This window comes from Panthera pardus, unplaced genomic scaffold (assembly GCF_024362965.1).
Source record: "Panthera pardus isolate Hobbes unplaced genomic scaffold, ASM2436296v1 HiC_scaffold_24, whole genome shotgun sequence".
Taxonomy (NCBI): Eukaryota; Metazoa; Chordata; class Mammalia; order Carnivora; family Felidae; genus Panthera; species Panthera pardus.
The window spans coordinates 97,544,802-97,567,172 of record NW_026526810.1 but is presented as its reverse complement, the minus strand read 5'-3'; the positions used below and the strand labels follow the sequence as shown (position 1 = coordinate 97,567,172).

Genomic DNA, 22,371 nt, shown 5'->3' with positions numbered 1-22,371 from the left:
ATCAGGCATTTAGCAATAGGCTTTGTTGCCAAAATCTTGTTTTTTTGAAGTTAAATAACCATTACCTGCTTTTCAAACTCCAAATTAGGTAGCAAAACACATAAGAAAAAATTTATTATTTATACTAAGTATTGGCACACATTACACATTGTTCATAGAGCTTAAAATTAAAAATGATAGAAAATTTACCTCTCATTCTTTATGAATGAAAATTGTCTGAATTTGTCAGGGTAAAATTTATAGTTAAACAAGTATGATGATGAGAATATACCTTAAATGATAGAAACATTACCCCTATCCAAACAATTACATTTTTTATAAGTACACAAGTTGAAGAAGACTACTTTAACCATATTTAATAAAGTTTTTTTCCCTGGGAAAGTATACAAGTACAAACACATCTCTTTATCAAATATATGAAGTAAATTTAAATACTTAAAAGAATTGGGGCGCCTGAGTGTCTCAGTTGTTTAAGTGTATGACTTTGGCTCAAGTCTTGATCTCGTGGTTTGTGGGTTCAAGACCTGCGTCAGGCTCTGTGCTGACAGCTCAGAGCCTGGAGCCTGCTTCAGATTCTGTGTCTGTGTCTCCCTCTCTCTCTCTTTCTCTCTCCCTCCCTCTCTGCCCCTCCCCCACTTGTGCTCTGTCTCTCTCTCTCTCTCTCTCTCAAATATAAATAAACATTTAAAAAAACTAGAAAGAATTAATAAGACTTCTATTTTCTTTCTGGATTAAAAATTATATATCTAATCACTACCACATTTTGTAACTCAGAAATATTCTAACTATGAGTTTGCTCATCAAGAACTGAATAAAAATTCCAAAGTCTGAAAGCTCTCATGTTTGTCATTTAAATGGGATTTAATTTCAACCAAGTGTTTTTACTAGAATATATTAAGAAATCACTGCTGAAACATCTTTGATGGCTCTATTGACTGTAAAATAAAATCTAACTTCTTAGCTCAACATTCAAGATTTTCTACAATTTTCCCCAATTCTGGTATACCTCTACCTCCTCTAGGTCCCTAATCTGACTTTTCTTGAGCAACATCAATTACCTCAACAACCTTTAAATAGAAAAGGAGTATTCTGCAATATAAAACATTTAGAGACTCTTGGGCAAAGTATAGAATGATGGAAGATATACTTCCCCTAGAAATTAATTAGAAATATTTCACAGTGCCTATTTTACTCTGCCACTACCATATAAAATATTGTGCAATAAACAGTACCTTTTCTATTGTGAATCAATTTTCTAGGGTGCTTGTAATTGCTGAGCTATTTAACACCTTATAGTCTATGACCCAACTGAAGCCTTAGTTTGCCCACTCACAAAGTGCTCTCATACTCCTAAGTACCATTGATCTTGGCAACAACCCAGGCTGCAGATACTTGTACCCAGAGTAACATCAGGGAGCACAAAGGCCCAGCTAGGGTGAAAGGTTGCAGGCAAAATCTGGCCAGGATTCATTCCTTCACCCTCTTCCCCTCCAAACACCAGGACTGGATTATAAAACCTCCATATTCCTTAGCTTATGACCTCCTTGCCCAAAATCTCTTAATAGCCTCTACAGTAGTGCCCAAGCCTTTCCACAGCCTAAAAGGTTCTTCATGATCATCTGGTTCAACCACGTTCTCCAGACTTATCTCTTTATCTAAAGTGCTATCACACTGAGATATTCAACACTTTCTAAATATTTTTTATCAGTTATCAACTTTGATTAATCATTAATCCCTCTTCTCCCCACATGACTATAACCTTACTAAAAGTAGGGGTCCTATCTCCTTCACATATTTACTATATGTGTCTGGCATCTAGTAAATATTCGGTAAATGGGTGAAGAAAGAGAGAAAGAATGAATGATCCTCACAAATCATTTAAAAGGGCTTCAGCTTTTTTCAACTAGGGAACAAGAGGGTTAGAACGGATAGTCTGAATTCCTTTCAACTGTAAGATTGTAGCGCTCTGACTTCAGGTCAAAGTTACAAAAGCTTTTTTTTTTTTCTGTATTAGGATCAAACCAAGAGGAAAAAAAAAATCACTAAGGTTAATAAGTACCTCTGAAGGGTAGACTGCTTGCTGCGAAACTAATGACTCCTGGGTCATTTTGGCAAGAAGAGAAAGAATTCCATCTGTAGGAGTCTTTTTATGGGGCATCCTAATCACTTGTCCTTCGCTGGGAGGATCGTCTTCCTGAATGAAATATAAAGACAATGAATACAGCAAAGAAATTGTATCAAGCAATTGTATTTTTCTTGATTTATGATTAATAAAACGTAGTAGTTATCATGAAAATGGCCTATTAGCACATTATGGAAAGAAGGCAGACTCTATTTTCATTTAGTTCTCATTTCCATTTGACTATACTAACAACCCTCTAGTTTGCCTCAAACAAACCATAAAGTCATTTCAACCAAGTGTTTTTACTAGAATATATTAAGAAATCACTGCTGAAACATCTTTGATGGCTCTATTGACTGTAAAATAAAATCTAACTTCTTAGCTCAACATTCAAGATTTTCTACAATTTTCCCCAATTCTGGTATACCTCTACCTCCTCTAGGTCCCTAATCTGACTTTTCTTGAGCAACATCAATTACCTCAACAACCTTTAAATAGAAAAGGAGTATTCTGCAATATAAAGTCATTTGATTACAATTAAACTGGAGATTTATTATAATAAGCATGAAAATTGGACCCCCTGTCCCAAGTGATTGAGCTTAAATGATTCACAGATGTTTTATATAGGACCATTAAGTTTCTGGCTCACAGTTTCCTGCTTCCTATTTATGCAGCACCTGAAGCAACACCACAGTGTGGTAATGGGGGCGAAGCACCATCTTAACACTACAACCTGGACCGCAGGTGAAAATAAAAACCTGCAGAAATATGCTAAGGCGCCTATAGACCTTCGAGTGTCCCTTCCAAAAGGGCTGATCTCTGGTACTTGGCTACGGAGCAGGTACTGCAGCCCTCCCGGGAGTACCCAGACTAGGCTTCCTGGTGCTTCAAATATGACCCATCCCAAAGATGAAGGGCAGTGTGGGCCTCAGAGTCAGAGAAACTGGATTCCTCTGTAAATACAACTATTAACAAGAGTTTTAATTCCATCAATAGTATTTTTTACTTATTTTACTATTAATGAAACAAAGTTTATTAACTCTAGATTGCCATAAGTCTTTATCCCCCAGCTGTATATAAATAAATGCCTCTTGGTGACATGACTTCAAGTTATTCTTGGTTTTTCAAGATGGTACTTCTGCATTTGACTTCATTAGGAATTTGTAGACATTTAATTTAGGCTTAGCAAAAATATCAAATTAGAGTTCAGTTTCAAATGTAGAAAAAGAAAAGATGTTATCATTTAGCCCTGGTTTGGCTTAACCATTTACTTTAAACAAACTTAAACATGCTCTGGCACCATGACAAAGTTCTAAGAATGGATAAAAATGCCATAATGACATAGTTAGTAAGCCAAATATCAGTTTAATGCTTCTCTGAAAATAAAGACATCTCATTTATGCCTTCCCCACATATTATTTCATAAAAGTGATTTCCACTCTCTTCATAATGGACTTAATTACTTACAATAAATAATTACTGTTAGAGAAGTAACTGTTCCATTAAAATCTTACAAAAACTCTCCTTAATGCGTTATTTTACCCCCTGTACAGGGTAAATTGTTTTTAACAAATTTTATCACTTGGGTACGTTAATTTCCAGATTAAACATCTTTATACTGTAGAGATATTAAGTATTAAGTATCTTTAATAGTATGAAGATGCTACCTAGCCCACAAAGCTGTCTGTTGGACTTGAGCAATGCCCCACCACACACACCTAGCCCCTTGTAACTTCAGCTTTAGGATTTAGAAAGCCTCTTATTAGAACTCAAAATTTGCAATTATCATCTTAAAATGAAAAGGTCTCATTATATTATTTATATAATATGTAATAATAAATATATAATTATAAATACATATCACATATTAAATATTATTTATATAATAAATAATTTATATTATAAATATAAATAAATTGTTTATATAATAAATATATTTTATTTATTTAATATTTTAAATATTTTAAATAATAATTACAAATATTTATTTGATATATTTGTTTATATACTTATGTTATATATTATATGTATTATATATTGATAAATATATAACTGCATATATATAATTATATATAGTATTTTATAGTATTATATATAATAATATATGTAATGTTTATAATATAAGAATAAATATTAAATATTTATTTGTTTATATTTATTTATTATATAAATAACAGAGAGAGAGAGCTGTGGATTTGTCACTAAATAGCTATGTGACATGGACAAGTCACTTAACCTCACTCAACTTCATCTGTGAAGTGAGTAGTCACATATAACAAAGGATGCACGTGAGAACACTGGGAACTTTTTCAAAATATACAGGTCTAGGCTTCTAACTGCTCACAAACATGCACACCGTACAACCCACATGACCTACCGAATCCATGTATCAGAGGATGGAACCAGCAGGCATACTTTTTAAAAAGTTCCCCTGGTGATTTAATACACATTCTACCTTACATCACTTCAAGTGGTTGCTTTAAAGGAACTTCTAGCATTATGATTATAAAGGGATAGAAGGACTTTTCAAAAATATACCAATCTCTTTGTTTTCATTATGGTCATGTATAATGACACAAATGGAAAGACAACAATGCCACCAGACTTTACTTCCAGATTTACCCAACCCCTTGAAACTACTAAAAAGTAGATGAAGTATATGAGAAATTGCATTTCAAGACATGGGACATCAGGTGGCAAAAGACAGTGATTCCTGAGAGACGGAAAACAAATCAGGAGAAACGTGCGGCTGCTCCAGATTACTGCCTGTGAAAGTTTCCAGCCTGCAGCACAGGCGGGAGAACCCTGGCAGAGCTCAGTGGCTCCTGAGCTGAGAAGACAGGACTGAAACTCCAAGGAAGCCGAGACAGCAGGGGGTTCATAAGACAGGCTACCAGAAAAGTGAAAGCTGCACAGGGAGAGAACTCTGGAGATCTGCAGAGGGTGCCCTTGGAGCACTAAATACTGATCAGCACATGCATGCAGGGTAACCACATGAGGCTAGATGAACAAACACATGAGAAACGATTGGCTCTAATAGTGCCCAGGGCGTGTACACAGGTTGGAATAACAGCTGTTCCCACCAGGCGGGCTGGGAAACTACATTTAAGGCACTGGTTGGAGTGCATAGAAGGGTCTTGCCTCCAAAGTGGGGAGTGAGTACTGCTCTGGTCCTGCCCAATGAATCTTCAAAACAAGACTCAAAAGGGTAAAAACTGTCTTTAGGTAACTTAACTATATGTTTGAGCAAAGTCCAAAACTCTTTGCAAATTCCTGTAAAATGTAATTCCTATAAAACATGGATGCGAAAAAGTCAACACAAAATTTTAGCAGATCAGGGGCACCTGGGTGGCTCAGTTGGTTAACCATCTGACTTCAGCTCAGGTCATGATCTCACTGTTGGTGGGTTTGAGCCCCGTGCTGGGCTCTGTGCTGACAGCTGAGAGCCTGGAGGCTGCTTCCTGTTCTTTATCTCCCTCTCGCTCTCTGCCCCTCCCCCACTCGCACTCTGTCTCTCTGTCTTTTGAAAATAAATAAATGTTAAAAAAAAAAAAAATTAGCAGATCAAATTAAACAGCTTTTCTTAAAAATTTTACCATACACCTACCACATTATCCATCCATTCCACTCCTAGGTATTTGCCCAAGAGAAATGAAAGCATATGTCCATACAAAACTTATACACAGATGTTTATAGATGCTTTATTTGTGATAGTCAAACCTGGAATAAATCCAAATGTCCAGTGACAGGTAAATGGAAAAGTTGTGGTACAACCATCCAACATATTACTACTCAGCAATAAAAAGGAATGAACAATAGTTCACCCCAATAGGGGTGACTGGGTGGTTCAATCAGCTAAGCATCCGACTCTTGATTTTGGCTCAGGTCATGATCTCACAGTGGTGAGACTGAGCCCTGTGCCGGGTTCTGTGCTGAGCACGGAGCCTGCTTAAGATTCCCTCTCCCTCTTCCCTCTCTCACCTCACACTCTCTCTCAACAAAGAAAAGAAAAAAGAAAAAAAAAAGGGAATGAACTATGATACACACTATAATACAGATGAATCTCAAAATAATGATACTGAGTTAAAGCAACCAGGAAAAAAAGATATCCATTTCTGTTGTTTTGGAAAATGCAAACTAATCTACAGTTACAGAAAGCAGACCAACAGTTGTGGTAGACGTGGTGGATGAGAGGACTCATAGGAGATGAGGAGGAGGGATTACAAAAGGGCATGAGGACACTTTGGGGAATGATGGATGAGGATATAGCCATTATCTTGATTGCACTAATGGCTTTACAGATGTATACATATGTCCAAAATCATCAAACTTTAAAAAAAAAAAGAGCAACAATATCAGCAATGCTTAGCAAAGGCTATAGATAAACATAGATGAGAGTTGAGTACAACTACCTGTCCTTGCTTAGATTGCTGAAAATATATATAAAAAGGAAAGATTTCTATTCCATCATAGTATTTCAAAAGAAAGTTCCTATTATCATTTCTGTATGATATTTATGTATGTGATAATTGATATTACATATAATATGAATTGATATTACACATATTGTAATAATTATAATAATATATTTTTCAATGCCTATTTTTTATTCCATAGTGCTATGTAATAACTAGGAAGTGATGGTACCACCCACTGTGTCCTATTTCAGTTTCTTTTTCTTATGCCAATGAATTGAATTATTTTTAGCGCAAAGAATTATAATCCTCGTTAGGGGAAAATAACAAATATATTGTAAGAAAGCTGGTTTAAACAGATAATATCTTGTTTGAAATATTGTAAAGGCAATATATCCATATGACAATTTGTACTGAGCTAGATTTTCATCATATAATTACATTACCTGTGTATTTTTGAACTACTGGAGCCACGGAGATTAATAGTTTTCTTTTCATTCTCACAATTATGATAATTAAATGTGCAAATATGATAATGAAATGTGCAAGAAATCTTAAATTCCTTCGTGGATATTCTGTTAAATTTTATACTTATAACTCAAATATTTGATAAAAACCCTAATCAATGGCAACAAGTGTATCAAAATACTCTGTGTCAGAATTCAATGGTGGGGGGGGCGGCGATAATTTCTTACCATTTCAAGGGCATCATGCAGAGTACTGGATAAGCTATCGTTTAGGTTTGTCAGACACAGCCGTCCATCTCCTAAAACTAGAAATTACAACATAAAAATTCAGAAAACAGAAGAAACATAAATTCAGTAAATAATCTGACCATAAAGCCATTACATTTAAACTTATACAATAAAAATACTGCTCTTAAATAATAATTCACAAGCTACTCAATCTCACCAGTTTTTTTTTTTAAGTATATTTTATAACAAAGATGAGATTTTTGTTTTACCTACCAACTGGTCATAACTTGAGACACTTGAAATTGAGAGGCACTCTTAAATACTACTGAAGTAATTAAAATGGATTAAAATTAAAAACTGATTAACCTTTCAGGGCCCCTGGGTGGCTCAGTCAGTTAAGTGCACAACTCTTAATTTTGGCTCAGTTCATGATCTCATAGTTCGTAGGTTCAAGCCTCGCATCAGGCTCTGTGCTGGCAGCATGGAGCCTGCTTGGTATTTTTTCTCTCTTCATCTCTCTCTCTCTCTGTCCCTTCACTGCTCACTCTCTCACCATCTCAAAATAAATAAACATTAAAAACAAACAAAAAACTGAGTAACCTTTCTAAAGAACAAGTTGGCAATGTATCAGTATTTTTTTTTTTTTAATGTATCAGTATTTTAAAGGTGCATACTCTGCTTTAGCAATTCCACTTCTAGGTTTGTATTCTTTTTTTTTTATTATTTATTTAAAAGTTTTTATTTTAATATTTGATTGATGCAGGGCTCAATCCCATGAACCGTGAAATCATGACCCGAGCTGAAATCAAGAGTCAGATGCTTGGGGCACCTGGGTGGCTAAGTCAGTTAAGCATCTGACTCTTGGTTTCAGCTCAGGTCATGAGCTTGAGGTTTGTGAGTTCGAGGCCCACATCAGGCTCCGTGTTGACAGTGTGGAGCCTGCTTGAGATTCTCTTTCTCTCTCTCTCTCTCTCTCTCTCCCTGCCCCTCCCCTGCTCATGCTGTTTCTCTCTCTCAAAATAAACTTAAAAAAAAAAAAAAAAAAGAGTTGGATGCTTAACCAACTGAGCCAGCCAGGCACCTCTAGGCATGTATTCTTTTTAAAAAAATTTATTTACTTATTTATTTTTTAACATTTATTTATTATTGAAAGACAGAGAGACACAGAGAGTGAGCAGGGGAGGGGTAGAGAGAGGGGGAGACACAGAATTTGAAGTAGGCTCCAGGCTCTGAGCTGTCAGCACAGAACCCGACATGGGGCTCGAACTCACAAACTGCGAGATCATGACCTGAGCCAAAGTCGGTCGCTCAACCAACTGAGCCACCCAGGTACCCCTAAAAAAAATTTTTTTTAAATGTTTATTTATTTCTGAGAGAGAGAGGGAGACAGAACACAAGTGGGGGAGGTGAAGAGAGATTGGGAGGCACAGAATCCAAAGCAGGCTCCAGGCTCTGAGCTGTCAGCACAGAGCCCAACATGGGGCTTGAACTCAGGAACCACGAGATCATGACCTGAGCCAGTCCATCATTTAACCAACTGAGCCACCTAACGTGTCCCTCTAGGCATGTATTCTATGGAAATTATCAAATAGGTGTACAAAGTGTACTAAGTGTACACACATATGTGTATGTGTGTAAGAAGGGTCATCAGAGAGTCCTGTATAATATGGAAACATTGAAAACAATCTACATGCCGACCACCATGGCATTGTTTTAACAGACTACACACAACTAAAAAACTGAGGTACAGCTACATGTGTTGATATAGAAAGATGTCCACGATATATTATTAGGTTAAAAAAAATGCAGGTTTAAAAACAATTTATATAGTATGATTCTATTTTTAAAGCTAAAAATACACATACACATGTATTTAGGTATCTACATATGCAATAGAAAAGAAAAAGACTGGAAGGGTATATTTCAAACTATTAAGAGTGGTATTATTTCTGGAAGGTGAGATTTATGACCAAGATTTTACTTTCTGAAGTTAAGGCACAGAAGAGTTAACTTGCAGAGTCCATATTCTTTCTATTATACCATGTTTAATCTTGAAAATTAAGAAAAAAGACTTGACACAGAAAACTATTACTTGGGAATTATCATAATCTAACCAGTGAAATCAATTGATACAAGTTAACTTACTCTTGGGAGCCATTTTTTGACCACAGTTAAGTAAAATCTCTCCTTCAGAGAGGGGTCTATCTAAAGTCTCAGTTTCAGTGACAGTAATACTCAAGCTGCTCTCAGTTGTTGATGAATCAGAAGCTGGCATCTGTATGAGGGAAGGGACATTGGTGGCAGCAGAAAGTGGCATAAAAGGAACTGGAGGTTCTGGGGGTGCAGGCTGAGCAGGGAAATCCACACTCTCAGGTTCTTCATCCTTGGCCACAGACATTACACTAAGAAGAAAAAGACATATTGTGAACTTATTAGGTCACTGAAAGCCTATATTAATTTTTATATAAAAAACAGATTCAAAGAGCTCCTTTAGCAAAGTATTTCTATAATCTGCACTACTGTAATTACCAAGATTTATTTTTCCAAAATTGTTTTCATGCTTTAATCATAGGCCATCTTGAAAGTTGTACCATCTCTACGACAAATTTACAAGGTGATATAAAAGTTAACTGGTCATTGTAAATGAAGATTCATTCACTCTGGGGAGAAATCATTTTCTATTTTACTAACAATATTATAACAATATATACCTTTAATCTGTTTCATAAAAAGATCTTTTAAAATGATAATTGAAGGTATAAATAAATTTGGTGAATTTTTTAAAAACTTGAAGTTTATGAAACTTCTTTCTACTAAAGTATAAAGTAGCTTATGGTTTATAAAACTTCATTTATCATTTCTGATGTTTTTAATGGGTCACATATGTCAACTTAAGATGAAATGCAGTTACTGAAAGTAAATATGTTATCATTTACATAGCTCTTGGGTGAAGTTCTTCTTGAAGAGAGTTAGGATTCTCTTCTTCCAGGGGCAGGTCTCCATCACTCCATGGCTTAGGACGCCCTGGGCCTGAGATCTTCAATTTCTCAATGGAAATCTCTGACAAAGTTGGGGTAAGAGCTGCTGCAGGAGGAGGTGTAGTAGCAGGAGTAACTGTTGGAGTATTAACAAGTGTGATGGCAGACATATCATTTCCTAAAGATTTTTTGTTTAAAGAGAAAGGAAAAGATAAAAGTCAATAAACACTCCATAGGAAGGCAAGATACGTTGTTTCAGGAATCTCTTAATATTTTGGCATACAAATAATGATGATAATAATTAATAATAATAATAATGGCTAATAATGGGAAAATTCCCAGGTTTATTTAGTAAAGGATAAGAAAACAATCTTGAAAAGATATCACTTTTAATACTACCATGAACTTAAAAGCAGTATAAGTGTGCATTAGATAATATACTCTTTTTTTAAATAGTTTTTTGTTTTTGTTTTTTTTAAGTAATTTCTTTGCCCAACATGGGGCTCAAACTCACGACCCTGAGATCAAGAGTTGCATGCTCTACTGACTGAGCCAGCCAGGTACCACTAGGAAATTAAGAAACCAATTTCTTTGTCTCTTTACAAGAAAAAATGATTTACTAAAACCTAGTAAACAGTAGGTATGTACATATTAATCCATAAAACATAAAATAAACCATGAAATCTTATTTAGTAGTTATTAGATTAAAACTAAGTTATAGAAATAAGGTTTCTACCTTTTTCAGCAAATATTTCTTTCACAGGAATAGCTAAATCATGATCTGAATCATAGGGAGAAGAATCTGGAGTTTTTACCAACACACTCTCCTTAGGAGGTGATGAAGGTGAACGAGGAGGAGTTGGTTGTGGGGTAGGCACTGGGGTACACACTCTTGCCTAAAATAAAACAAGACAAATGGTGCTTATAATCACCCATATAAAGGTAATGTAAAACAATGCAATAAGCTCATTTAGAGATTAACAGAATTTAAATGGAGGGGAAGAAATGGAGCCCTAACTTCCCTGGCTCTTGAACTTCTTCTAGCTGCTAAGTTTCAAGACTAGCCTGCAGAAAGCCTCAGGCCATTAAAATAGCTCTGACTCTGAAGTAGGCCCCAAAGAAATCAGAAGCTCGCTCTTCTAATATTGATAGGAAGACACAGCTGAATATACAGCTGAAGATCAAGTGCAAACAAAAGCTGGGTAGGCCATGTAACAGAAAGGAAGCATTTTAACTGACAAGATATCAAGAGCAGCTTTTTAGCACAAAAGATCACAGCCTGTAAAAAGCAATGGAAGGATAAAAAAAAAGTAGGGGGGGTTGAAATGAAGACAATATGGAGATAGAAATACCGGGGAAGAAAAAAGTAAACACTTTAAAATTGATTTGTTAAATGTGTAATCATTCAAATGGGTCACAATTCAAAAAAGTACACAAGAAAGATAATGAGTATTAAATCTCCTTTCCTAGCCATGTCCCGTCCACCTAGTTCCCTTCCCCTGAGTCATCAAACATAATCTTGACTTAAATCATGTCTACAGATTATCGACAGAACAATTTCCTAAAAGTGGGACTGCTGTTTAAAGGGTTAACTGCATTTTTTATTTGAATACATATTGCCAAATTTCCCTCTACAGGGTTATGTTATTGTGCACTAATCACAAGAAGATATGAGAATTCCCATTTCCCCAAAGTTTTCTACACAATGGCATTATCAAACTTTCAGAGTTTTACCAATATAATCAGTAGAAATGAGGTTTCGGTGATTTTTTTTTCTTATTATCAATGATATTGACCGCCTTTTTATATGTATATGGGCCATTTGTATTTCTTTTCTGTGTGTGAACTATCTAGACATGTCTTTTACCTATTTTTTTAATACACTGTCTTTTTCTCCTCATTCTAAAACATCCTTATATAGGAGGGTAATTAGCCTTTATTCTGTACTCTGAGTTGAAAATTGATATACAATTTAGAAACCACAAAGTGTATTAAAAATTCTACAGCACTGCTTAATAATTAGCATATTCTCAACTTTTATTTTTAAATGAAAGAAATACACTGTTTTTTTTTTCTTCTTGGCTGCATAAAACTACAGCAACAAATGCACTGTTTTCAAATATAATGCCACTTGACCATCATCATGAGAGGATCTCAAGGTATTCTACTAGTATTAGTAATGGATAATGATGATAAACAGTTATTGAGTACCAAATTCTAGACACAAGATTAAGCTATTTTCATTCATCATCTCACTATATCTTCCACAAAATCTTGGCTAAAAAGATAATAGTATGATAAAGATACAAGTCTCTCCAAATAAAACCAATCAAAACTGGATCAATTCCCATAAAAATACCAACAAAATCTTTTAAAAGCTAAATTTTAATGTATATTTGGAAGATCAAAGGCCAAGAAAAGCCATGACAATTCTGAAGATAATGAACAATATGGCAGTGGTGGAAGGGAGCCTGCCCTCCTAGATAGTAAAAAGATTTCTGATAAAGTCTTGGTCATTTGAACTCTATGCATTTTCTCTATAATACTTGAGACTAAAGTAACAGAGCTGAGGGTTCAAATTCAGATCTTCCCAGCACCAAAGTCCATGCTCTTAACAACTGTATATACTGCCTATTTACACTGATTTTTCTACATTTTCTCATTCAATCACCCTCATGAGAGTATATGCAGCATACAGGCAGAAAGCAAACCAGTGTAATTAGTACAGAGAAAACCATAACCCCAACAACATCTGCACTGCTTGCATTACCAATGAACTAAGAAAGCGCAAACCCAAAGTATGTACCTAATCTCGTGCATAATCACATCACATCAATTACATTATACCATCTCCATAAAATTCAAATATGTAACTTTATGCTGTTTTTTCAAGAGAGAGAGAGCACGTACATGTGTGTGTGCAGGGGAGAGGCAGAGAGAGAGGGAAAGAAAGAGAATCCCAAGCAGGCTTTGCACTGTCAGTACAGAGCCCGACTCAAGGCTTGAACTCCCAAACCACAGATCATGACCTGGGCCGAAATCAAGAGTCAGACACTTAATTGACTGAGCTGCCCAGGCGCCCCTGTAACTTCATGTTTATACCTCAAATGACTTAGTTTAAATGTTTCACCTATATAAAATGATGCCCTCATGATCTATGAAATCAGAAGTGACTATAAAGTTTTAAACAGCTGATAGTAGTATAGAGTCCATATATATATATAACATGTATAATTCCATGTTGCTATAATAGATTAGAAACTAACAGTATGGCTGATGAAACAAACAACAACAAAAGAACATAAACTATATTTTATTTTAAAGATTAAAAATATCAGTTTATATAATAACCAAAAGCAACATGTGACCATTGGCTATATCTTGAATCAAAAAAAAAAAAATCCTATAAAGGTTATTTTGGAACAATAGGGAGATTTGAATATGGACTCTAAATTACATAGTATTAACATATCAATGTTAAATTTCTTCAGGAGTATGATGATGGCATTTTGATTATGTAAGAAAGTATCTTCTTTTTGAGATATTGCTGATGATCAGAAGTAAAGTGTCATGATACCTGCAACTTTCAAATGATTTTTAAAGAGTATGTAACATATAAAGACAGATAAAACATGTCAAAAAGTTATCAATCGGGAGCTCTTGGGTGGCTCAGTCGGTTAAGCGTCCAACCCTTGATTTCAGCTCAGGTCGTGATCTCATGGTTTGTGCGTTTGAGCCCCACATCTGTGCTGTCAGTACAGAGCCTGCTTGGGATTCTCTTTCTCTGCCCCTCCTCGGCTTGCTCTCTTTCTCTCAAAATAAAAAAAAGTTATCAATTGGTAACTACTAGGTAGAAAGTATACAGATTTTCATTGTATCATACTTTCAACTTTTCTATAGATTTAAAAGTTTTTAAAATACAATCCTGGGGAAAATATTACTATAATACCATAGCAACAACAAAAAATCAATCTCCACCACAAACTATAATCTTATTACAACACCTAATTTACAATTTGTCCATGGTATTTTTTTTAATGTTTATTTATTTATTTTTGAGAGAGAGAGCGTGAGCGAGCAAGCAGGGGAGGGGGAGAGAAAGAGGGAGACAGAGAATCCCAAGCAGGCTTTGTGCTGTCAGTGCAGAGCCCAACACAGGGCTCAAAGTCACGAACCATGAGATCACAACCTGAGCTGAAATCAAGAGTCAAGATCCTCAACCGAATGAGCCACACGGGCACTCCCATCTTACTGGTTTTTAAGAGACGTATCAAAAATTCCCCAGGACTCCCAAGTCATGAAAGGAAGTCACTCCTACCGGCAAGTATGTGTTGCTTGTTGAAACATCTCCAGAAACACTTGGGGCAGCAGGCCCTTGCTTTTTTGCTTCTCTATCACCCAGCATGACAGCAATGGTCTCAGCAAGAGCTTCGTTCACAAAATGGCTAATCATGTCTGAATTCAGAGGAACCCCAGCATCAACAAAAAGCTGGAGGACACCATTGCTTGTTCCTTCCACTAAAAAAAAAAAAAAAAAAAAAAAAAAAAAAAAAAAAAAAAAAAAAAAAAAAAAAAAAAAAAGAAAGAATTTCAAAATAAGCATGTAAGAAACATACCTGCAATCCAAATCTTAATTCTTAAAATTTTAGAGATACACACTGGGTGTTATATATAAGTGATGAATTCTACTTCTGAAACCAATATTATACTGTATGTTAACTAAAATTTAAATTAAAAAAAAATTTAAAGATGCAAACATCTGTGTTTAAGGGGGTAGGAGGAAGAATAAAAATGAAAATACAAAATTATTTATTACAAAAGAGACTAAGATGACAACTTACATAATGAACATCCTTTCTAAACAAATCAAAAGAGTGAGGAAAACACCCAGGTGAAAACTTTACTCACATGGCCTCTTCCCTACCACTTCAGAATTTAGTGATGGAAAGGATTTGCAGTCACTTAAATGTTCTCATCTGAAAACAACTCACATTTATTTCCAAGGGTAGGGTAACAGGAAACCCTATGACAGATCTTGGCCAAAACACAAAGACACAATGACTTTGGGGGATTTTAGAGAAACAGTAGCTGCCTTATAAATATGAAAACAAACCTTCCTTCTTTATAGTTTCAGATACATCAGTTACCAGCACTACAGACTAAACCTACTCAAACTTGTATAGTGGTTTACATGCTTGATATCAGAAGCTATATAGGTAGGCATATTAATATTCCAAATAGGTAATACTTTTCATTTGTAAAAATGTTCATAAAATGCAGTAAAAAACTTCCTTAACAGACTTTACTAGATTTAAAGTGGGTATATTTCTAAAGCTCTGTGTAGAGAACATGTAAACAATGATCTATACAATTTGATGGAGATGTCATCTCTCCAAAGAGAACTTCTTAATTAGTACAACTAAGGCAGCAATATCCAGAATTCCCTAAAAAGTGAGTACAGGTGTTTTAGGATCATTTGTTGAGGGACAAGTAACAGCAATTTACTCTATAGTTACCATATTAAAGATTGTCAAATTTCAAATTTATATTTGGCAGTATATGTAGATATATCTTTTCAGTTCTCTTAATTTATTGTTTTAGCATGACCAGAAATCAGAACATCTCTGTTATAAAAGCCAAAAGCCCTACCCAGATGTAGGCAAAACAAAAACAAACACATATGCTTTTAAATAGAAAACAGTAGGATCTAAAAATCCAGTTTGGAAATTTTAAGATTTTCATCCAGGAAAACAAATTTCCTGGATAACTTTGTTGGTCATTTTTTTCTTCCTTCCAAAAAGTGATGAAAGAAAACCTGGGGTGGTAGCAGTGGAGGAAGCATTCAAATTATACTAAACAGGAAGAATTAGCCAAATGCAACAATCAGTTGTGTGGAGTGAAGTTAGAAAATTCTGTATTAATGTAAACAGAAACAAAGAAAGAGCAGGTCGGGTTAGAAAAATGAGATACATTTGGGATACGTCAAGTTTGAGATGCCAGTGGAGCATCAAGTAGAATGTTCATCAACAAACCAAACTGCAAGCTCGCAGCCTAGATGTGTGGCTTAGGAATCATCAACTGACCAAGGGTAACAAATGGCAAAAAGAGACTGGAAAAAAAAAAAAAAACCACAGAAAAGAAAGAAGACACAGCACAGAAACTTAGGGAAAATTTTTATTCAAGTAACAGGAAGAAAAAGATGAGGAATAAAGTCCTAGAGAAATAAAAAAGGTGGGAGGAACAAGAACAGAATAGATTCTAAGAAACCAAAACGAGGAGGACATTTGAAGAATTAGAGGTGGTCGAGAGTGCTCATGCTAGAGCCACGTAGGAAGATAAGAATTTGGAAAAAAGGTTATTCTTAACAATCAAATTCTGTGAGAGAGGAGTTTCATTAGGGGAAGGGCAGAAAGCTCTGTAAGGACTAAAGACAAAGTGGCAGTGAGAAAGTAAAAGCTGTAAATATGGACTCAAGTCTAGGATTTAGGCAGTTAAAAGACAGTCTAGTCTATGGAGGAAGAAAAGTAGGTAATTCTGGATGAGAGAGAAGAGGGAAAAAAAGAGGTAATAATATATAGGAATGTTTAAAAAAGAAGAACAACAAAGTTGGAGAATTTACACAATCCAATTTCAAGACTTATTTTTAAATTACAATGGGCACCTGTTGGGATGAGCACTGGGTGTTGTATGGAAACAAATTTGACAAGAAATTTCATATTAATAAAAAAATAATAAATTACAATAATGTGTGTTATTGACATAAAAATGGACTTGCATATCAAGGGACAGAATAGAAAGCCTAGACACAGATTCATACATATTTAGCCAACAGATTTTCAGCAAAAGTGTCAAGGCAATTCATCAGGGAAAGGATAATCTTTTCAACAAATAATGCTAGTAACATTAGACTTCCATATACTGAAAAAAAAAATCTTTGTATATGGTATAAAGTAGGGATCAAAATTAACTCAAAATGTACCATAGAACTAAATGTATAGTCTGAAGCCATACATTTTCTGGAAGAAAAGATAGGAGAGAAAAGCTTACTGATCTTGAGAAAGATTCATAAGTAATACACCAAAAAAACCACAAACTATAAAAGGAAAGTTGATAAATTAAAATTCATCAAAATTAACCTTTTGGTTTTCAAAAGATAATGTTGAGAAAACAAAAAGGCAAGATAAACTAGGAGAACATATTTGCAAAATATATCCAACAAAGGACTTGTATCCAGAACAAATAAAGAACTTCTACAACTCACTAACAGGAAGAACACAAAACTCAACTTAAAAATGGGCAAAAGATTTAAAAAGACATTTCACCCAAGTGAGTATAGACATGGCAAATAAGCACATGAAACAATGTACATCATCAGTCATTAGGGAAATGCGCATAAAAATCACAATGAGCTATCTCTACATACTTACAGAATGTCCATAATTAAAAACACTAACAAGACCCAGTGGTGGTGAGGATGTGGAGTGAGTGGAGCGCTGAAACACTGCTGGTTGGGAATGCAAACTAAAACAGCCTCTCTAAAGACATTTAGTAGTTTCTTACAAAGTTAAACATCTATTTGCCATATGACCAAGGGAAATTAAAAGATGTATCTAAAAAATATGCTTGGAAATATCCACATCAGAGCTTTATTTATAATAGCCCCAAACTAAAAGACTACAAATTTCCATCAACTAGTAAATTGATTAACAAATTATGTTACAGCCATATAATGTAATATTACTACATACATAAAATGTGATTGTCAAGCATGATGCTAAATAAGGGCAGACACAAAAAACAACCTACTGTATGTTAACATACATATAAAAATCTAGAAAAGGCAAAAATACAGTAATAGAAGGCAGATCAGTGGTTGTTAGGGCCCAGGAGGCATGGAAAGGAGTTAGGAATGGACTATAAAGTGGCAACGAGGGAACTTTTTGGAATGATGTGTTTTTCTACATCATGATTATGTGGCTAATGTACAGTAGTGTTCTTTTATCAAAACTCATCAAACTGTACACTCAGAATTGGTGAATTTTATGGCAAGTAAACTATACCTCAAAAAAGCTGATAGAAAACGAGGCAGAAGATCAGGGGAAGAGGGGGAGGAGGAAAAGGAAGAAGAAGGAAGGGAAGAAGACAGAAGAAAAGGAAGAGGAAGGAGAATACGAAGAAGAGAATGATATAGGTTCCATAAAGAAAGCGGCTCATTTATCCATTTAGTGAATACCTAAAGTCTTATTAGGTGTCAGTCAGAGGCTAGGCACTAAAGGAGAAACATCCGTAATCCTGAGTAATTTATAGTCTAGTAAGTGAGGCAGATATGTACACCAATCATAATCCAATCTGGTAATTCCATAACAAAGATATATACAAAGTGCTATGGGAAATAATAGAGAGATTTGGGGTAGGAGGGATGGAGGGGTGGAACAATAATAATAATAATAATCTGAATGCTGCAGTATGAAATAAGGGGATGAGAGAACCTCCACTACAGAGAACAGGGAAGGGATTATTAGAAGGAAGAGCTTATCTTTTGTCAGCTGAAGACTACTTGACCTCTAAGATACATAAATCCACGACTTGAAGGTTTTACCCTTTAATAACAAAAAAATTTAAAAGATTCCATTTCACTTACCTATGTCAGAAGTCAATGGTTCACTTGCCTCACTGACTGAAGCACTGACATTAGCTATGGACTGTTGTTGGATTGGAAAGAGCCCAGAGATAATTCTTGACATTATTTCTTGTTCTACCCTGGGGGATAAAAGTTGAGGATTCCTAAATTTGATTGAAATGTATGAAGTGTTAGAAATACCACCCTTAAAAATAAACTTTACCCATGGACACTAACATTTACATATGAAAGTAGTGATTCTGAAAGTTGAATCTGGAGAGAAGAAATAAATCAAATATGTCTCCTAGCAAAATAAACCACATGAAACAGAATCTCCATGTGGGAGATAGCTTTAAATTTGATTTAATGAACTTTCAGATTACTCTAATGAAAAGTTTAACAGACCTCCTAAAGTCATAATAAAGTATAGGTCAAGAATTATCTGACATATCCTGTACCTAAAATGTTGGGTTCCCTACTTGGAAAGCACCCATATAAAACCACACAAGATAAGAATTAGAAAAGAAGTCCAGCTGCCCCCTCTTCAAAGAAATAAATATACAGACTGTGATACAGGTCATTTTCCTCTTTAAAAGTTAAGATAATTTATTTCCAAGATCACTTTTAGGAAGTAGAGAAAGAAGAGGAGGAAAAAGAAGGGGAACACAAGGACACTGCTTCTGTACATTTCTTTAGAGCAGCCAAGAGGCTGATATAAACTATTATTAAAGAAGTAATAGATATTCATTGTAGATAAATTAGAATATATGTAAAAGTTAAAAAAATAGATAAGGCTCACACATAATCTCAGATTCAGGGACAAACACAACTAACAATTTGGCATATTGTTTTTCAAATTTTTTCCTATGCACATTTATTTTTGAGGGAAGTCTTGTAATTATTAATATCTTTCAACATCACTAAATATTCTTGATTAATATCTTTCAATTTCATTAAATATTCTTCTAAATTTAATCTTGATAACCATTACTATTCAGGTGTTTATTCCATAACTTCTTTAAGGTTTCTCACAGGTAAAAACAGGATAAAAACAGAGTTCATAAGTTTACAGAAGTAACAAGCAGAATAATGCCTTGTTTATACTAAACACTGTATGTGCTAAGTAGTGTATGGTCTAGTAGCAGAACCATAATTATATCCTTAGGATAAATTTCTGGCAGTGAATCACTGGATTAAAGAATATGTACAGAGGCACCTGGCTCATTTGGTGGAGCATGTAACTCTTAATCTTGGGGCTGTAAATTGGAGCCCACACTGAGTATAAAGATTATACTTTTTAAAAAATCTTAAAAAAGAAAAAAGAATATGTACATTTTTAAGGCTTTTGTTACTTAACAATAGCCTCTTTTGCCATAATAGAAAGCCAAAACATAAATATTCAAGAAAAGAAACAATACCTTCAACAACTAGTTAAAACGCTCACATCACATCAAAGAGTTTACAGTAACTGTAGCAAAGGAAAGTTTAATAAACAAAAGAAAACAAGGAAGATTTCCAGCCAAAACTTAATACTTTATATTTCCTACTACGATTCTGTTCACACCAACACTACTGTAAACTCACCACTGAATTAAGCTATTTTCCAATGTTTCTTTTCTCTGAATTACTTTATCCAGAATATCAGTAGTGGGCTGAACAGTAGAAACAACTGGCGGAAAAGGAGGACCATTATATTTTGTAGAAACAACTTTAACACTTCTGTTAAACTCCAGAATTGGTTCAGAGTATTCTGGAATTTCATCGGGTTTTTCCTCTTCCTGGTAATAATAATAATAAAAATAAAACCTATAATATTTCTGTATCTGTTTAACATTTACTGGTGACAAGTATAGACAGGGAACTTATGTCAGTGAATTAACCAACACTTCTACATTAATCAACCGCATTTCTAATTAGGCGGTATCATATTATTTATGATATATACACATTTGTCATACAGATCAAATTGAAGACCCTTAATTATATAATTATTTTAAAACCGAATATTCATTTTAAGCAGTCATAAAACAAATTAGATAACATGGTTATTCCTGCATAAAACACTTCAAAATTTCCCTCTATAAATTTATTAATTTATTACCATAATAAAACTGATGTTTCCAAATATAACTGCTTCTTCTTTCTGAAACTAAAATTTACATTTACATATGTAGGTAGGTTATCTTACACATTATTTGTACCATCACATCATGATCAAAGGACTTACTTCTGAAATTTTTAAAATTTTCATTATGAAAATATAATATATGCTTAAAAGTACACAAAATAGTGCTTGTACACTGTATCTGTTATGTATAAATTACACATATCCCATTTATCTGTTCCCCAGCTTTAACAATTATCAACTCAGCTAAATTGTGTGATCTATACTCTCCATCTTCTTTACCCTTCACATAAAATTTTGAAATAAATCATAGATATCATTTTACCTGTAAATAATTTAATATGAGTATCAAAAAAATTAGGACTCTTTAAAAATTCTAACTAGGGGCGCCTAGGTGGCTCAGTCGGTTAAGCATCCAACTTAGGCTCAGGTCACAATCTCACAGCTTATGGATTCTATCCCCGTGTAGATATTAAAAAAAAATTTTTTTAAAGAATATTAAGAGATCTGCAATGTATTAAAGTTTTTTGTTCCCTGGTATGTCTTCTCATGTGAACACCACATGAGTGTTTCAAAGACAAGAATCTTATTTATCTTTATATGTCTAAGGCCTAGCAAAGACATTTGACAACTATTTTTTTCAATGTACAAGTGAAAGGAATAGTTTTAGAAATAGCAAATAGTTTGGGGTTCAAAGACAAGTGTTTCTACCTCGGCTTTGCCACTTAGTAGTTGTGGGCTTCATTTCCTGATGGGAGGATATTTATTGAGTTACAATCTTTACTTAGTTATTTTGTTTGTTTATTTTTTAATGTTTATTTATTTTTGAGAAAGAAAGCACGAGTGGGGGAGCGGCAGAGAGAGGGAAACACAGAACCCAAAGCAGCTCCAGGCTCTGAGCTGTCAGCACAGAGCCCAAGGTGGGGCTCCAACCCAACTTTGATCAACTGTCCAAAGATAAGGCTGGGAAACTAACACAGATCATCCAGCAGAAGGACATGTAGATACAAGCTCTTCACGCTAGAATTCTACCATTGGCTTAACCAACTGAGCCAACCAGATTCCCCATGATCTCTTAATATTCTAAAACAGGGTTTGATTTAATGATGAACAAAACTGGTCTTAGTTCTGAAAGTTCTGAAAGAAATATGAACAAATGTCTTTATTTCTTTTTGTTTTTTTTTTTTTTTAATATATGAAATTTATTGTCAAATTGGTTTCCATACAACACCCAGTGCTCATCCCAAAAGGTTCCCTCCTCAATACCATCACCCACCCTCCCCTCCCTCCCACCCCTCATCAACCCTCAGTTTGTTCTCAGTTTTTGTTTTGTTTTTTTAACGTTTTATTTATTTTTGAGACAGGGAGAGACAGAGCATGAACAGGGGAGGGTCAGAGAGAGGGAGACACAGAATC

General features: G+C 34.7%; 1 protein-coding gene across 10 annotated transcripts in view; it reads right to left on the bottom strand.

Annotated features, from left to right (window-relative positions):
- KIAA0586 (KIAA0586 ortholog) overlaps positions 1 to 22,371 on the bottom strand; it is a 115,097-nt gene that overhangs the window by 45,842 nt on the left and 46,884 nt on the right. For all 10 annotated transcript variants that reach the window (XM_019451677.2, XM_019451670.2, XM_019451672.2 and 7 more), the window contains 8 exons: positions 20,415 to 20,608; positions 18,852 to 18,970; positions 14,529 to 14,728; positions 10,947 to 11,106; positions 10,169 to 10,388; positions 9,378 to 9,634; positions 7,233 to 7,309; positions 2,060 to 2,194 (listed from right to left, as the gene is read on the bottom strand). In XM_019451677.2, coding sequence (XP_019307222.2) covers positions 2,060 to 2,194; positions 7,233 to 7,309; positions 9,378 to 9,634; positions 10,169 to 10,388; positions 10,947 to 11,106; positions 14,529 to 14,728; positions 18,852 to 18,970; positions 20,415 to 20,608 — 1,362 coding nt within the window. The remainder of the gene's footprint in view (positions 1 to 2,059; positions 2,195 to 7,232; positions 7,310 to 9,377; positions 9,635 to 10,168; positions 10,389 to 10,946; positions 11,107 to 14,528; positions 14,729 to 18,851; positions 18,971 to 20,414; positions 20,609 to 22,371) is intronic.